This window comes from Hippoglossus hippoglossus, chromosome 17 (assembly GCF_009819705.1).
Source record: "Hippoglossus hippoglossus isolate fHipHip1 chromosome 17, fHipHip1.pri, whole genome shotgun sequence".
In the NCBI taxonomy this organism is placed as follows: Eukaryota; Metazoa; Chordata; class Actinopteri; order Pleuronectiformes; family Pleuronectidae; genus Hippoglossus; species Hippoglossus hippoglossus.
In genome coordinates, this window is record NC_047167.1 from 1,893,046 (window position 1) to 1,912,475 (window position 19,430).

Here is a 19,430-nt window from a genome sequence, read left to right on the forward strand (position 1 = left end):
TTAAAGAAAAGAATCATTAAGGGAGATATGTAGACCTGCATTTTAATTGTGCCTGTATTAACTAGGCCTGTCCAAGAAGACAGTTTCAAAGAAAACTGGCCTATATGTTTAAACCTGTTCCTCCTGTTCATTCACATAAAAATCATATGTTCAAAAATTCCAGATGTCACTCAATAGATGATGTATCCACAGACATGACATGCAGCGCAGAAGTTTCAGCCCCTTCCCTTGTCCATCACACAGTCCCCTCGCGGAGACGACTTCTCAGCCACATTCATTCTGCCGCAGGACAATGAGCCCAAACACAGAGCCAGAGTCATAAAGAAGAGGGAGCCGTGCAGCAGATGGTCTGGTCCCCACAGAGCCCTGATCTCAACATCAAGGAGTCAGCCTGCGATCACATAAAGAGACAGAGGCACTCTGTAACCCTGCTTTTTGAAAACTTTTACTTGCTTATTTACTTAGTAGTACCTGGTGTAAACTGGGCCATATGGTCTATTATTCAGGATGAGACGGTTCTTTGTGACCCCTCTGCAGCAGCCTGCTTTGACCATGATGTGTCCCAGTCCTCCTGGACTAAATCTTTCCTGCTTCTTCCTCCTACTCATTCCTGGCCCACTGTCCCAGTGAAAAAGTCAAAAGTTATAAATCCCTATTGGTTTCTGTTGTAATCTACCAACTTTTAATTATTTTTCAATTGCAGGCTGACAATACAGACATTTCCCAGTGTTACTTGGTTTGTAGAGGATCTGACTCCTTCTTTTGCTGCGTGTGTCTCTCTCAGTCTCCCCCAACTGCTCCCCAGGTGTGTGTTGTGCCTGGAGGTGGAGTGAAAAGCCCAGCCCTGCAGGCCACACACACGGCTCAACATCCCAGTGAACAAGCTCAGCACCGTATTCACTCCCAGCCTTGAAGAATGAATGGTCACGCATTTTTGTGTGAATCTGTGAGAGAGAGAGAGAGAGAGAGAGAGAGAGAGAGAGAGAGAGAGAGAGCGAGAGAGAGAGAGAGAGAGAGAGAACTCTTCGTGCAGGGTGAGTGAGTTTGACAGTCACTTTCTATCTCCTTGCATGACATTCCCATCAAAGATTAACATTGAGAAAATGTATGAAGCACTAATGGAGGCACGCTGTGTACTCATAGCATGGTAAAGTTACAGCTGTCATCACTAACGCTGCCACTGGGTAACCACACACGCATGCACACACACACACACACACACACACACACACACACACACACACACACACACACACACACACACACACAGGCTCTCCTCTCAGTCTACTGTCCATCGGCTGTGGACAGACGGTACACAGTGAGTAGAACAGGGATAAAGGTTTCAAATCTGGCCATTGAAAAAAAAGTTGACATCATATATATTATGTATATAAATTCAAGTGGACCCCGACCTCAACCACCTAACCCCATGTCTTGTCAAAACCCTTGGCAGTTTCACCACATGTTTTTTTTTTTCAGAATAAAAAGTGTGAATCTTTCATGTGATTCTGTTTTATCCAACCATGATGGTTATTTATTCATCTCTCAGTTTCATTTACTGAAAGAAACATGCTCATGTGGAGTTTTGTATGTATTTTTAAGAATGTAAGTACTAAGGCTTATTCTTTAAAGATGATACCATCAGAAGAAAAAGAAATGAAACAACACTGTCCCAGCAGCTCACTATCAGGCTGACTGATTCATTTCAGATTTAAACTGTTGCTATGTTTTCGCCTGGTGTCGACTCCTCTCTGGTTTTCCATCTGCTAACAAGGAGACCTTTAGAAACACTGCTGCCTCTGTTTTGCTTTCAATTTTATTTTAGTTATTTTATTTAATTTGACGACCAATTGCGTCACAGGGGCATAACTAGGCCCACATTAAATGCAGCAGAAAATTGTGTTCTTCTGTTTTAACCCTCGTGTTGTTCCTGGGTCGGATTGAGTGTGTGTGTGTGTGTGTGTGTGTGTGTGTGTGTGTGCGTGCGTGCGTGCGTGAGTTCGTGCGTGTGATCATACGCAAGCCCTGGCCGGTCAGGGTTAGGGTTAGGGTGACCCAAGGATTGTCATTATCCAATTCTCCTGGGGTAATTGAGACCAATGGTTTGTCATTCTCGATTCTCCTGGGGGGTCATTTAGACCCACACCTGATTCCAATTACAATCTAGGGGGGTATATTAGACCCACATAGAAGTCTCCGTGTGCCACTCTCCCGGACCATGGCACGATGTCACGTTAGGAGCGTTTCACCAGAGAACAGGTTCTCCAACAGCTATTCTCCCAGCAACCATCCTCTGAACCCAAAGAGGACGCGAAAGAGCCAGACTGAGAAGCGGACGGACAAGGAGATGGAGAAGCAGACCGAAAAGCAGACAGAAAAGCAGACCAAGAAGAAGACAGAGAGGACGGCGACAACGGCGAAGACGACGGCGACAGCGACGAAGACGATGACGGTGACTACGAAGACGCCGACGGCGACGAAGACTACGACCCAGTGGGTGATGCTTCTGCAGATTCTTCATCCTTGGAAGCGGCGGATGCCCAGAACGGAACCAGGGGTTGCGGATAGTGCTCGATGTAACGGAGGGACTGCATGGTCGTAACGTCACGTGCGACAATTACTTCACCTCCTACGAACTCGCGCGACAGCTCCTGGAGAGGAAGATCACCGTGGTCGGCACGGTTCGGAAGAACAAGCCCGAGCTCGGGCTGCTCGCGGTCAAGGGAAGAGAGGTGTTCTCATCCAAATTCGCATTCACGCCCACCCACTCTGGTGTCCTACATCCCAAAGAAAAACAGGAACATGGTGCTCCTGAGCACACGGCACGCCGAGGCCGACATCAGCGACCGCGAGGGCGGGAAACCGGTCATCGTCCTGGACTACAACCGCAGGTGGCGTGGACAACCTAGACAAGGTGATCGGAACGTACAGCTGCAGGAGGATGACCGCGCGCTGGCCCCTGGTCGTCTTTCACAACATTCTCGATGTCTCTTCCTACAACGCCTTCGTGATATGGAGAGAGATCAACCCCGACTGGATGCCGGGCAAGCGGAACAAGTGGAGGGTGTTCCTAGAGCAGCTGGGAAAGGCTCTCGTGACTCCGTTCATCCCACGAAGGGAGCGCATCCCCCGCACGGAAGCGTCCGCCGCGGTTGTCAAGGCTGTAAAAGCTTGTCACTTGTCTATTGCCCTACGTGTGCGTCCTAATATGGGGTGGGCTATGTGAGGGGGCCAACAGCCGGGGAAGCAGGGACAACACAAGGGTTAAATGATCCAATGTGTGGATCCTTCTCGAGCCGATCTATCTCAGGATATACTGTGTGGAGGCAATGAAGCTAAAAAGTTAGCTATGCAGCCGGCTGAGCTGCAGGAAGTGGAGCTGATTAAAGTAGGTAAATGTGCAACAATAAGGACGTGGTTAAACAAATATAAAAGACTGGTGTGTAGACCAGGCCATCTACACAGTCATTCTGGCATTATTGTGAATGTAGTTGTACGTATTTGTATGTATGTATTTTAAAATGTTTAGACAAATGTCAAAACAAAGCTGCATGACAGCCATCATGGGAACAGAACTGAATTACACTACATTACAATGTATTAAAGCATGTTCAGTGCTAAATACAAGTGCTTAAGGATTTTTTAAAGACATGAGACTGCTGTGAAGATGGATGAAAAAAGATTGTTGTCTGAGGTGAGTGCCCACTAGGTCCTGTGATAGAGTGATTAAATATCCAGCGGAATAAAAGTGGCGTAGTTGGACATGGCTGTAGGTTTGAACTGGATGCGGCGATGACGGATTGTCAGATAGGGGGGGTGACAAGAATAGCGGTGTCATCAGGATCAGGCAGTGGTAGAAGCCACAAGCGTATATGACAGCACTAATCTCTATTGTGTAGTGGAAGAAGAGGAGAGGGCCCAGGACAGAGTCTTGTGGAACTCCTGTAGTCAGGCTGCATGGCTACTTCTCATGTCACTGAGAGGCCTGTCAGGTGGGATGCAAACAGAAAGAGACTGAGACAGTCATTCCTCTAAGGGTGGAGAGGAAGATCTGGTTCACTGTGTCACAGGCAGCAGACAGCTTGAGGAGTGTGTGGACTGAGGAGAGGGAGTTTGCTCCAGGAGCATGAGGTACTCCTGTCACCACACAGGTGGGGGTTTAGGGGGTTGTTCTGTCAAAAGGTAAGTTGACAGTTATTTAAAAAAAAAAAGAACGTTCTAGTGTCTTGGAAAGAAATGGATGAAGAGATACAAGTATGTGCACAAATCACTCAGTGGACAAAATAAGCTGCTAATAAACTATCTCCAATCTCTCTGTGAGTTGTGTATGTAATCTCTCACAAATGGCCTAACTGGATGATATTGAGCCAAGGGACACAGGAAACATTGAGTTCCACCTGGTTTGTTGTGTGTCCCTTCTTTTTTTTTTGGTTAAGACGCTATATTATCAAGAGGAAACCAGAAATCCTCTTCCAGTTTTAGCGGCCGTTACATATTGCACTTTAAAGCATTAAGAAGATGCATGGGGAATCTTACATAAAGCTTCAGAACAGTTTGTTTCTGTTGCTGGATGTGGAAGAAATAACTGGAGTGGCAGCAGAAAGGGATATTTTCTTCTCAGTGGAGATTTAATTTCTCTTTTTTATAAACAGACAATTTTAATGAGCAAGGTGAGCAGAGGAGACAGATGTAAGAAGGATGAAAATGGTTTCCTGCGGCTGTTATTCATCCCCCAAAAAAATCTAACATTTTAACTGTAAAAGTTTATTTTGATAAAATTAAACAACTTGATAATACATCATCATATACAGACAGTAGACTGCCTACAGCAAGTTTTACACCTCCAAAATACATGAAAAAACAGTGAAGCTGAAGGTTGTTTCGATTTTTTCCCTCCAGGAATGTCATTATTGTGTCCTATAAATATTTGGTACAAAAAAGAATGAATTACAATAAAAAGAAAAATATGTGGACATTTTTGTATTAAGCCTTCAGAGCAGACCACAGTCACAAAACACAACTGGAGCAAACTGCAGCTTTTACTGGAACAGCCAAAACACAATACAAACGCCTGCTATGACATGAAATGATCCTGACTACATGGTTTCATCCCTCAATGGGAAACTAATGTTTTTCTTAACATGGCACTGAGGTTGACTGTTGTGAATTTTAACCTTTTTCCTCAATAGCAACAACGCAAATGATGACTGCCTTACAGTGTTGGTTAATTACAACATTACAACAAAACCCCACAAGTCTGAATGAGACACAGGGGTGGGCTGAATGAAGCTAACAAAACAAACAAACAAACAAACTAAATAAGGTAAGCAAAGTTTCTTTTCTCTTGTCTCAAACAAGAGCAGCGAATGAAATCTGTGCCAGAATACCCCTGGGAACAAACATTTGAATCACATCCTCAAACTGCGAGCGCGTGCCAGAAAACAGGTGTGGGCAGGACATAATACGAGCTGAAAATGAGGTTACCAGTGACTGAAAGACATTCAAGATGCAGCTGTGAAGTAGGTCTGTCACTTTTCAGAAAGTCAACTTTGAACCAATACGGAAAGGGGATTGATCAGCGTCTGTCTGTGGGCTGTCTGTTGTGTTTGTTTATTTATTTCATTCATCTGAGCACAACCAACACAGTCTAGTCCCAGGGTGATGTTACACTGTAACACTGATACTGGTCTGATCGTCTGCAGTGTCTCATCAACAAAGAGACTACATCCCCAAATATACAAGTACTGATTTAACACAACACTGACATTAGATTATTATGTTATTGTTGTTGTGGCTAACGTGGCTTATGTTGTAGCAGATAGGGGGCAACAGTGACATCCAATTGGGGTTAAGTGTGTTCATCTCATGAATGCATTGAGTGTCACTCTGCTTTTAGCTCTGGTTCGGTCTCCACTTACTCCTAAGAGATGGTCACGAGTTGTGTCTGCCTGCTGTTTGGTGCTGGAGAGGTCAGGTACACTGAGTTTGTTAGAAAACTGCTGCCTGCTGCTGGAGATAAGCCCGATTAGAGTTGATTAAGCTAAACCAGAACAGAGCAGTCGTTGGCATGAAAACCAAAACAATGAGCTAAAAGACACAAAAACGTGAGAACGGAAGAGTTGGCGTTCATCGCGTTCATATTACCTGTAGTCTTTTGATCAATTGTTGTAATAAAAATAATGATTAGTGCAGCTTTATATTTGTGCAGCCTTAAAAATGGCTAGATTCACTGGTCATTGTTGAGAAGTCATACAGTCATCTGAATTTTCAAAATAAAAGTGAGAGCCATACTGTTTCTCTGTGTCCTTCATTTAAATGTAAAGCATTTTCCCAATGGACATGTTTTTACCATTGTTGAGCATCTGTCTGTATGACATCTGGATTGTATTTTTATTTTACCTCCAGTAAAATTACAGATAAACAGAACTTAGTTTTCTTCCAGTATGATGAGGTTCAACCACAGTTCTGACACAATATACACTTAATCAAGAAGCTAAAAATCTAGGAATGATGTTGTTAACATACATCTTCTTTTTGTGTGCAACACAAAGAAAAACAAATCTAAAAACCTGCATAAACATAAAGAAATCAGTGCATTTATTCATACGAGTTGTCTTTTACTCTGTGTCCCGAAGAAGGCGACTTTCGAGGAGCGAGGATTCCGTCAGAAAAGCTCCTCTGGAATGGTCATTTTGTACAAGACAGCAAAAACAACAAGCAATCATGTAAAAGTTGTTCCAGCCCCCTCCAGTGTCAGCCAGCGTACAGGCGTCTACAGTTCAGCTCGAAGGGCAGCAGAAAGGGCACTTAGTCAGAAAGAAAAAAAAAGTGTCTTCCCCACACTCTTCACTTCATATCTGCAGCGGTGAGTGTGGTCCAGTCCTGAAATAACTACATTTTTATTTGTTTTGTTGAGCGACCTGGTTCCACACACTCGATTCAGTCCATCTTGAATCCTGCATTCAAAGCCACAAGAAACACTCTGTAAAACAGTTATTCAGTAACCCAGGAGAGATTAAAGCAAAAGCTTAAAGTCCAATTCTCTTTACAAAATACTGTCCAATTCAGATTTTCAACTCCATTCAGGCCTGAAATTAATCACTGAAGAGGTCCACTCTGGTGAAATTGAAGATCTTTGGATCCACCCCTGCACTGGTTGATTTACCTCACAGTTCCCAAATATAGACATTTTGGGACTTTTGTCTCCTTTTGAAACAGACTTGGTGAGTTCCATGTGCAGTGAAGCCAGGTCAGAGATCAGGTGGGGCTCTGGATTACCGTATTCCATTAAATGGATCTGCCGAATCTGCCAGCACATCAGTTGTTTTTTCATGTTTTTGTATTTTCATGAGTTTTCTTAAAGCTCATCAGTAACAGTGACAATCTCTTTTACTGAGTTTGTAGTGAGACACAGCTGTCCTCAGCCCTGCACTGATCAAAATGTTACTGAACCTGTCTTTGAAATGAAAGCATGTGTGTGTGTGTGTGTGTGTGTGTGTGTGTGTGTGTGTGTGTGTGTGTGTGTGTGTGTGTGTGTGTGTGTGTGTGTGTAAGAGAGAGAGTGTGTGTGGTTCCATGGTATCTTCGTTAGGAGAAGTCACTGTCCTCGGCCCCATACAGGTCAGCTAGTTTCCTGAACCTGGGCCCCCATTCACTAAGGTAGTGGTAGTCCTGCTCAGCCTCAGATGACACAGAGCCCAGTGAGCTCAGCGACTCAGCCACCGAGCCGGCGCCCTCGTAGGCGTAGGTGGCCAGCGAGTCGTACGGCGGTGCTGTCGGGTTGCAGTCGTTCTCCAGAACTCTCTGGTTGATGAACTCGCGTACGTCCCCGTTGTCCCGTGACGCCAAGGTGACCGGTGGCATGATGAGGCCAGGAGCAGTGGGAGCATGTCGGCGGTGCGGTGGGTAGAGCAGGGTGTCAGTGGGGATGATGTCACGCCTCTGCTTGGCAGACTCCTCTAAGGCAGCGGCAGTATCCGGGTGTCGCAGTGCTCCGATATCAAAAGCTTGGGTGTCCTCCTCGCCACCGCCTTCATCATTATAGCTCACCACGTTGTCCCGGACATCCTCCTTGGAGATGATGAGGGGTTCCTGCTTTCTTTGGCGTTTTAATGCTGTGAATAGAACCACGATCACTGCAAGAGACAACAGCAGATAGGTGCAGGATTAGAGAAGTTCACAGGAAACTGATTAGAATCTACAGCCACAGAGGGCAGATAATACTAAACATTATTTCGGCAGCTTTGTTTTTATTGGATATGAAAACATGTACTCCACAAGTTAACTGCTGAGGAACAATGTGACTATGCTGCAGTGAAGTCAGGTCATGAAGCAGACAACTGCAAATGAGCCAACACTCTATTTAAAACACTTAATTGCATCAGTGGCATTGCTGGGTGGAGTGATTGATTTTGTGGTCAATAAACCTAACAGGTAGCTGAATACACAGAAGCATGACAGAGGTATTAGAAAATATAAGTCGATACCTAACTATGCAAGCTCTTAAACGGACAGGTCTTGGTATTTCTTAATCCCTGCGCTTGGACCGACTGCCTCTTGCCTCTCACAGACTTGAACGCTGTTTGTTTCCAGGTATTTTCATACTCTCATGTTGCCAGTACACAACTAAATGGTTATTTTCCTAAACCTGAGGGGTTTTGTCATTGTAGAATATGCACAAAGGTGATATTTGATGTCTAAGCTCTGACCTCATCACTCACCCACAAGGTAGCAGCAAGCTTAGCACACCAGGGAGCGTGGAGTGACGATAATAAGACTTAGAGCCTACAGGTGAATGCTGGGGTGGAGATGGAGCTTTTGAAATGCTACACGAGCAGAACTGACAGCTTGAGAACATTAAAAGGGTGCGTTGGATTTATGCCACGGGAGCATAGCAACACACTGGAGTTGGCTGCCTGGAGGAGCTCAGCAGCCTCGCATCACTTTGTAATAAACTGGAACAATCTTTTAATCTCCAGCTAGTCACAGGAAACACAATAGTGTAAAGATGATCAAATAAAAGAGTAGGGTTTAGTGGGAAGATGTGCATCACAGCTAATCTCGATACAGACCAACACGTGGGTCTCTAAACAAGGTGCAGACACATTACATCCCAAAATGAAAACACCAGGGCTGCTAAGGCCCGCTACAGGCAGACACAAAGGACAGCAGCCTTTGATTTCAGAGAGGGCTCAGCCATAAATAATCATGCAGAACATTTGATTGGCTAAGCTCACGCAAGCTAGCTTGAATGTGAATCAAGTGGGAGCAAGAGTGGCAACAAGAAAGTGCAGAGGCGTAGCTAAGGTCAGGGAAGAGAAGTAGGCAACAATGCATACAGAGCAGCAACACAAATCAATGCATGGAGCATCTCCACAGGAGCAGACAGGCTGTGATTTGTGTGAGCGTATTGAGAGAATTAACAAGACGTAAACGCAGAACAATAAAGATTTGTATGGATAAAGAAGGACGTTACAGTACATGATGTGCGGGGGGGGGGTAATAGTGATGTGATGCCTGAGGTGATGATCAATACATTCATATGGAGGTCAACACTACTAAAGTACTCCAGCTTAAGGCTGTGTTTTAATTAACACCTTAAATATAATTTCACTTATCACACGGTGTGATTTCTCTAAGGAACTGGACTGAAGTGAACCATTTGCTCTGGTATCAACACTTGACTTCTGCATAGGTTTGAGCAACATGTGCTGTCACAGGTTCTCAGAGAAGGACGATTAGTTGAAGAGCTGATGTACTTGTGTCCACGCTGCAGATAGAGTCCTCACATTGAGTGTTATGGCTCTGCACTCTGCTGTAATGTCTCTTCAGTCCAGATGAGAGAACTAAAAGGGCCGTCACTGAATGAAAGTACCAATCTTCAATGTGGTTTGCCCTCAGCTCTCCTTGGAGCTGTTGGCTATTATTCTACGTCCACATCTGTGTCCTTATATGAAAACTTCAATTTATGGGCCACTGGTGTGAATAATGTTGTTATAAGCAGTTCTGGCGGACGTGTGGTGTTAGTGAGGTGATTTAGTGTCACCTCATATTGGTTGGTACTATTGTCTTGTTCCCAGCGAGCTACAACGGAGCTGATGTCTTTAAATGTGACTATATTGTATTGTTCTGTATGATATTGTATGGCATTGATGTTTTATCATGATTTATCATTCAGTGTCATATCATACTGTTTTCCTTTACTGCTATAGTGTTGTATCCTATTGACTTTTTTGCTGTGATACTATTGTTTCACTGTATCACATGGTTTTTATTGTATTATCATGTAATATTGTACAGTTTGTATAATTGTATGGTATCCTGATGCATGTTGTAAATATTATTTTGTTGATGTGCTCTTTACACAAATCTATTGTACTTCTGTCCATCCTGGGAGAGGGATCCATGTAGTTGAGGGTTAGAGACAGAGGATGCCGCACCTTGTACAGATTGTTAAATGACGTAAATAGTGATTTGAGAATTTGGGCTATAAAAATACAATTTGATTGATTGATTGATTGATTGATTGATTGATTGATTGATTGATTTATAGTGCAGTACTGTGTTGTATCATTTGTATTGTGTCCTGAAGTGTTGTATAGTGTTGTATCCCATGGTGTCATATTGTATCATTATCTCTCAAATTACAGGTGAATTCTATACTCATTATGACATCACTTATTCTGACCAATATTTGTTTGACTAAAATAACCAGATCAAGGCATGACAACTTTTAGTATCGCCTTAGCCAGGTTGCCATGAGTGTGTTTAAGTGTGACAGTAGAGCCAGTGGATGGCCAGCTGCTCTCATCTCTCTGCACTCATGTAAGGGGAGTGTGGACACTGCATTTCAGCACTGCCTACCTCCTGTGTCTGTGTGTCTTCATACATCCCTGTGTCTTGCTGTGTGTGTGTGTGTGTGTGTGTGTGTGTGTGTGTGTGTGTGTGTGTCCACTAAGTCTGCAATGACTGCACCTTCAGAGGCATAAATATGTATTCATTTTCCCAGCAGCCCACTGGACCGTGACCACTGCATGAATAAGAGGATAAGTGGGGATGTGGTGGCAGATGAGATGCACTCATTTCCATAGAAGGTTTGATTGTGACGAACAGCAGCCGCCTGCAGCTCTAAACTGACATTGTTTTCCATTACAGCAAATGAGAAAGGCTTCAATGCTCGTTTTAACAATGCTGTACAAATGGAACCACTGCACTGGGCTGGTGCAAGCATGATCAAACATTTCATTTCATATCTGTCATTCAAGTTTTTTCTGCTATATGCTTATTGTGTAGAAAAATATTATTTTTTCTTTCAAATTTTTTTTAAATCAATGTTTGAAAAGGAGCCATTTTGGCTTGACATTTCATTCTTTTTGTTAACAATTGCACCTAAAAACGGAGGACATTTTGTCCACATTGAGATTTGAATTAGTTTGTAGCATTGTACCATTGTTGGGGTCCCAGGTGCAGAAAAAATTCTATTGCCGGTCTGAATTGTGTGACTCAATAGAAAAATAACTGCTGATCCAGGAGTTCTGGTCTCCACAACACACTGTAGGCTAAGCTGTATTGTCTGTCTCCGTATTTTTATATCCTGTCTTTGCCAGTTTTAGAAGGACATCTTGCAAACTAAATAACAGCAAGTTGGGGAAGATACTGAATCTGGAGAGGATGTCCTCAAGGATCTGGAAAAATGTGGCAACCATTCATTTTGCATTTGCAATGGAATGAATGGCTGCGATGAGCTGTGCAGATTGGAGGACTTTATTAGGACTCCTCAGGAAGAAGGGGCCATGGCAGCAAAACCTTCACTGTCTTTTATTTTGTAAATTTATGAGTAGCTCAAGAGTAGCTCAATCATATCTTGTCTTTCTGAGATAGAAAAGCAAATTCCATCTGCTGATGAAGACACAGATTCAATCTGGGTAGACATCAGGGGCAATACTGACCTTATTTGGGCAAATCAGTTATTGGCTGATCCACATTAATAACAGTTTCTCTGCCAATGTGGTTCTGCTGCTGCATCACTTACATTTATTCAGTCACAGTGGGCAGCCAACTCTCTTGCCTTGTTACCTTACAATCATTTCAATATAGATGTATTGGCTGAAGTGAACACTTTGGGAGACACGGACACACACACACACACATTTCCCCATACTCACTCAGTAGTATGATGGCACACAGGAGGATGGCGATGAGTGCACCAGTGCTGAGGCCTGGAGAGCTGCTCAGAGCCTCAGGATTACACAGCTCCATGTTGCCATCGCGGTCGCAGGTGCACACCCTCACAGTGAGGGTCCCGGTGCTGCTCTGCATGGGGTACTCGCCGTCAGTGATCACCACAGGAACCAGGTAGATGCTCTGGTGGAGGCGGCTATAACTGGCTCGACGTGTCAGGATGCTGGCAGTGTTATCTGAGCAAGAAAAAGTCCTGTTAGAAGATCACTCTAGCACACCTGCTGTGCACAGTGTGTGAGACACTGTCACACAGCAGAGGTGTGAATAAAAATCACTTTATTACCAGGCTGGAAAGGGAAATGTGTAACAAGGCATTAGTCAAAGAATCAGGACAAATCTGTTGTATGAGTTGGGGAAAAGAAGCAACAGCAACAATATATTCACTTATCTCAGTACAAACAAAAAGGCTCCCAATAAAAAATCATATATCATACATATATATTTGGCTAAACACAAAAAGCTAATCACATTACAGAAAAAAATCTATGTCTTACTGATACTGTAATAAAGAGCAACTTTGCAGTATTCAAATATATTTGGTAATGTGTGTAACTCTGCTTCTGGGTTGCCAGAGACAGTATGTCATTCTGGGATTTCCAGCATCTTTGATGATCAGGAAGAATGAACTCTCCACAGAGTGAATTGAGAAAACCTAAATGCTATTCCATGGCTGAAGAAGTTGATATTTAGTAAATTCCCTTGTATAATGTCCTCTTCTTCTGTAAAATGTATACAGTTAATTTATTGCAGTAATAAAGTGTGACCTACCTCCATTGTCGCGAACAGTGAAGTTGCTGCGGTGCATCACCTCAGGAGCCAAACTGAAGAAAAACTTGTGTCCTGTCGACGGCTCGTCAGCATCAACGGCACTCACTGTCTGGATCCGCTGTTGGAGACAGCAACATACATTGACATGAACACCCCGGTGGAGTTAAGTGAATTAAGAGCAGTCAATGTGTGGAAAAGACAGGCAGGATAGAGATTCCTTTCCCAGTGCCAGTAAACACTGCTGTGATGTAAAGCTGCCAACAGAGAAGCTTGGCTATTATCAGCATCACATGTCTGTGCCAAATCATCTATGAATATCTCTGTCATCAGCACAGCTCATGAAAAGATATATTACACTGATATAGAATTAACAGATTTCATATTGTGACAGATATCATAAATGACAACAACCAATTCAACGAGTCTTTATTCAGTTTAGTATTCATGAAGATGTTCTCATTCTTCTAATTTAGATGCTCTCCAGCATAATTTCCTTTAGTTAAAATGGGACTAAACACCTTGACAGGGGAGCAGTGGGTTATGCTAATGCAGCAGTCGAGGAAGTGTTAACGTGTCACCAGTGGGACCCATTGTGGCTGACTAAATTCCAGCTGAGCACAGCTGCTGTTCTCTGTGAAGAAGTATGCTACAAACTTTGAACAGCTACACAGGGTGAGAGCTTCATACTCCAAAGGTATAAGTTTTGCGTAAGCCTTCATTTCGAGGCAACAAACCCTGACAGCAGTGAAATCCTCAGTGGATTTCTGGGTGTTGGATGGATTCAAATTTAGAAAGCATGGGTACATGGGTAAAATGAGCTTCAATTATGAAATAAACACTAGGGCTTTCAAATATATGTTTTATGCCTCCTCATAGATGCTGAATGCACTAATTGTAAGTCACTTTCGATGAAAGCGTCAGCTACATGACATGTAATGTAATGCAACAGGATTTATAAGTTTTAAAGGCCTTCAACAAACTACAACAGTTTGTCAAACTCTAAATTTAAATCCAAAGACAAGCAAAGAATTGCTCTCAATCTATAACCGGAGTTCAGTATATACAATAAATAATCTTCATCAATCTTCTGCATCTCCATACTGCCTGTTCAGAATTAACTGGAGGAGGATCAGCGAGGGGAAGAACAGCTACAGGAGGAAGATGGAGGACCAGCTGCAGCAGAACAACATCTGCGGTGTCTGGAGAGGCCTCAGAACCATCTCTGGCCACAAGAAAGCTGAGTCCCAGTCTGCAGGGGACCGGAAGTGAGCAAATGACCTGAACATGTTCTCCAACAGGTTTGATCAGGCACCTGCCCCTCCCCCCACGCTGCCAACCCAGCTGCCACCCCCCTCGTCTGCTCCCCCAGTACACTAAACCACCTCCTCTTCCAAACCCCGTCCCACAGCACTCAGCTCTCAGTCGACCCATCACCAGCAGCCCAGCCCCCCCTCACACTCCATCCAGGACGTGTGAGGACGTGAGACTGTGTGTCGGACACGGCTGTCTGCAGTACGCCCCAATATTCCTTACACTCAAGTATTGCATGTTACTTGCTGATATCTTTTCGACTCTTGCTGCTGTAATACTGCAAATGTCCCCCTTTGTGGGACTAATAAAGGATTATCTCACCTTATCTTACTGTTTCACTGACCAGCAGATACTCTAGACTATTTGCTGTTAGAGCTGCCGTGTGACAGAGGTTACGTGGAGTGACAGTCTCATCACCAACTCCACACTTGTAAATGGCTTTTCAGCCTCTCTAAGCTTTGAACTGTTTTGGTTTTCCCGCTCACAATCTAAGCTCTAACAAATCTTGTCTGTGAGCTGTGAACATAGTGGAGTATTTAGCACCTAAAGAGCTGGATATTTTTCAGCCAAACAGAGCCTAAAGGAGAGCTGATGTTGGACTCTTAACTGATCAGGTGGACACAAACATGACTGCAATGTCACAATGCTGATGCTGCTTAGTGTCGGCTGGATGTGTAACCAGGCTACTGTTAAAACTTCCATCATAACGACTTTAGCAGACATATATTGGACACTGCGGAGCTGCATATTTCTGTCATTTCTCAGCTGATGATCATATATGTTTTTGATACTCTTTTAACTACAGTCTTATTTAATTGAAAATGAGAAACTAGCCAAGGGATTAAAGGCTTTAAGAAAGATCTTTGCCAATAACACACATGTGCACATACACAAACACACTGAACAAATCCGTAACCAGAGGGAAGCTGCGGAGAATATTTAGCGAACAAATACTGATGATTCACATTGATGGACAGATGAAAGGGCAGAGGAATTAAAGGATGAACGGATGGCAGGATGACAGGGATGTGCGGAGATTAGTGGCAACAAGCCACCATAGTGAAGAACATCAAGATGGTGTTGGGCGTGCGCATGTGTGGTAATCAGCTGTGCAGTTGCACCTAATTGTGTTTTGTCGTCTAATATTTAACATGTTGTTGTGTTTGTTTTTTTCCTACTAATTTGTTTGTTGTGCTTTTATGCATGTGTACGCATGTGTCCGTTTGAGTGTGTGGTATTACACATATAGTGGGGACCTACATCTGTGTACACAGTCACACTTTATGGTGACTGATAGTCTCATAACATAAATCATTTTAACATTTTAAGGTGAAGACATGTTTTAAGGTTTATGGTTACACAAGCTGTAGTTATGGTTATTGTTTGAGTCCCTAAGAAATAAATTAAAGTCAGTTTAATGTCCTCTGTCTCGACTATGTTAGAGTTTGCGCGTGTGTGTGTGTGTGTGTGTGTGTGTGTGTGTGTGTGTGTAAACCCTACCTACAATACTAGATGTATTAAAGCTCCCGACAGGGTCCATGACAAAGTAGCTCATCAGCAACCACAAGAGAAGAACCCAAGTGGTCTCAAGGACCACAACCAATCAGCTTCTCAGCTGCAGATGTCTTTGTTTTAGAGTTCTGTCATCCCTCCTGTGTATGTGTGTGTGTGTGTGTGTGTGTGGAAAATGTATAATCACATGAGTTGAAATAATTCAAATTCAGATATCTTATGGATAAAATATTTGGTGTTTTCAGGGCTACAGAGGTCTGAAAAAGTCATTTCCTCTTAGACTGTAAAGTCGGGCCATTATTAAGGTGCAGGGGAATTAAAATGATCTACTGCATATCAATACTGTGATTTGTAACAAAAAAGCATTTAAAAAGTCTAAAACTCTTGATATGAACAGTAATACAACCAGGAGACATGTTGGCCTACATTTGTGGAACCCAGTACAAGGGTCAGTGTGGTAGTAATGACTGATTCCATGCAAATGTTATGTTTCCCTGTTCATAAAAGGGGATTATCAGCTCAGTTTAGCCTCTTGGACTTGGCATGTCCCATAAGTGATTCATAAAAGCATCAGTGCACAATAACTACAGTACCACCTGCTGTGTGCAGGCTGTAGAGCCAGCTTCCCTTCTGTGCTGTAGGTCATTCAAGTTTAGTTTTCCATGCTGATAAAATATCAGAGAACGCCACTAATATGAATCAATGCAAAACAGCAGTTCAACACTTTGTGTGTATGCACTATATTTGCCATTCTGTGTTTATGAAGAGCACAAAGAACTAAATGTTTCTTAATGTTACATTTCATAACAGCTTACCACTGAGGTCATGAAGTGCATTTGTATTTACATTTTCTGCTAAATTCTGCAAAAAAGACTGAAACATAATGAGTATTTTATGAGCCAGGTCAATACATTTGACTCTTTTCATGCCAATAAAATACTTAGATTAAGTAGTCTATGTTTTATTTAAACATCCGGTGTCTTTGGCTGCTTCAGGTTACAGCGGCCTCCTGGTTAGTTTGCCTGTAGTCCTGTTTCCTTGCTCTGCCGATCTGATTATCGATGAACCTACTCAGTTCGTAACCTGGTTACCGTTCTCAGCCAGTAACCGGCTGAATCCTCCACAAGCATACAAAGACTCCACAAGGTGCCATTCTACTGCTTAGCCTGCTCTGAAGCAGCAGCAACTAAAGAGGTAATGGCTTTTTATTTTTAACAATGTTCTTATTATTATTATTTTTATTTTGTCGGTTTATTTTTTGCAAAGGTCTTTTTGCAAAAGACGCTGGATAACTCCTGCCCTGAACCAGCACCTGTACAATCTTTCATTTACTCTTATGAACTAGTTTAGCTAACATGGGGGCATTTGAGAAACATTTCTAATGCTGGTTTCAGAAATGCACTAAACTCCAGATAATCAGTGACATTTTCCAGAGGGGCTGTATGTGAGAACGCAAATGTCCGAGTGCACTGGACACTCAGCGGAGTTTCTCCACCCAGCCCCCTATTCAAAATCCACAAATGTCTAAATGAGCCCATGAGAGTAACAGCAGGAGATTCTCAAGAGGATTCACCACGAGCAAGTGGGCATGTTGATGAAGTATGAAACATGCGACAGACGCAAAAATGAAGAAAGCAAAAACAATACAAATATCTCAGTATGATGTCAAAAGAGCTTTTGGTGCTAAGGACTGATGTTGATGTGCCGGAAACACAAACACATGGTCTCTGCAGCAGAATAAATACTTTACATCCCGCTTCCTTCACACTGCGCCACCCCTCACCTGAACACTCCACAGATCTCTGTGGTAATGTGAACGCGACTGAGGGGATGATCTCTATCTCATTTTCCTGTTCTGTCTCAGCAGTGACCTTGGTGAATGGAATGTTATGACAACTGATAGAAATCAAGGCAGAAAACATTCAATTAACTTCAATTACTCAAGATTTGATAACACATCAAATCTCCTCCCAACACCACATGCACCTCTCTTTTGTAAATTGAAAGATCCACACTCAACCTCGACCTCAAGCCCCTGTATTCCTTACAGAGTCTTACGTAACAACAGCAAGATGAAGTGGAGTATACCCTATGGAATTACCTGCATTTGTGTATATATATAAGTCTATGTTCAAATCTGTCTCTGAATGATAATCCATTTTAACTAATAACACACAAATCATTGTATTGTTCTTGTCCACACTGGCTCTATCATTCAGGCACCGCACGTCAGGATTCCCGTCAATGAAAGCAGACTGGGGGTGTGTGTTAGAGCAAAGTCTGTAATGGTAGGTGTCACCACCATCTTGGCAACATCCCTGGGCAGTTCTTCAGGACCAACAGGACCAGGCTCTTATCTAAATGAGTGGGGATGGAGCCACAACGGCACTTTCAATGATCACAGGGAAATAAAAACAGCATGTATCCAATCAAAAGATAAAAAAAACACTCTACACACAAAGTGTTTACAGTCTTTGCCTAAGAAAATTTAGTTCCTCTGAGTTGATTGTAGTGTTTGTTGTTTGAGACCTTTATTATCACAGTGGAAACCGCTCACAGTGATCACGTCTGTCCAGGCCAAATTAATCACTATAAGCTGTTGATTACTAAGATTGTGCAGCTTCTGTAACATAGTCCCAGAACTTAAGGGCAAGGTAACAGCAGTTTTTAAAATAAGGGCAATATCACAATGTGTCCTCACGAATGCGTGCGCACAGACACACTCATTTTTCTCTCTCTCTTTGAAATGATGCCACAATATCAACACTGATCAACACATAATGACCGATATGTTTCCTCATAGCTGCACGCATTCATTCATTATTCAGCTCGTCCCGACTCTGCTCAAACTCTTCCTCACTCTCTCGCGCTGACATGCACACACACACACACACACACACACACACAAACACACACAAACACACAGTGTCATCAGACACATATGTAAACTGAGTATGGGTAATAACAGATTTAAACAGAATAACAGAATTTGTGAACTTAAACAATATGGATAGCGGGAGGAGATGGGGGGGGGCGCGCTTGTTTTGGCTCAAAACTGTAATAAAATTCCTTTTTTACGGTTCAAACATGTATGAAAAGACATCACTTGATCACTATGACAAAATAATTTAAACAGCATTTTCACATGAACGATTCTGTCCCAAGCTTTTTGATTCATATACACGGTTCCCTCACTATATCTGTGATCACTATATCCAGTTTCCCCTGTATTGTTATTATGTGAATTAAAAAAATCGAATGTATTTCTTTCCTTATAGTGCAGTTATGTCCTGTTCGTCATGTCTCCCCTGCTGGCTGAGGTGAAGCAGTAATTAGCAGCTTCTCAACAAACCCTCAGCCATCACAGTTGCTGATTTCTGAGGAAATTACCTGTGTTTAAAAAAGGGATGCAACGAAATTGCTGCCTTTAAAAAACCCAGATACTGTTTGTTTGCCGTAAGAAGCACAGACAAAAGACAGTGAGGCTGTTATTGGGCTGCAATCTATTTTGGTATAACACTTGGATATGCTATGCTGTGGGGATAAGCATTTTTTAATAAACCTTTTTTTCCTTCCTAATTTGAAAAGAGAAATATACA

At 42.8% G+C, this 19,430-nt stretch overlaps 1 protein-coding gene across 4 annotated transcripts in view; it reads right to left on the reverse strand.

The window, feature by feature from the left end:
- Positions 1-4,748: 4,748 nt before the first annotated feature.
- cdh6 (cadherin 6) overlaps positions 4,749-19,430 on the reverse strand; it is an 80,823-nt gene continuing 66,141 nt past the window's right edge. The window contains exons 10-13 of one of the 4 annotated variants that reach the window (XR_004616710.1): positions 13,009-13,126; positions 12,165-12,416; positions 7,508-8,135; positions 4,749-7,456 (exon numbers count right to left, since the gene is read on the reverse strand). Coding sequence is in view for 3 of the 4 variants with exons in the window: in XM_034613111.1 (XP_034469002.1) it covers positions 7,588-8,135; positions 12,165-12,416; positions 13,009-13,126 (918 nt within the window). In the remaining variant the exon portion in view is untranslated. Of the gene's footprint in view, positions 8,136-12,164; positions 12,417-13,008; positions 13,127-19,430 lie in introns of all 4 variants that reach the window. The other 3 variants (XM_034613111.1, XM_034613110.1, XM_034613108.1) reach the window with 3 other exon arrangements.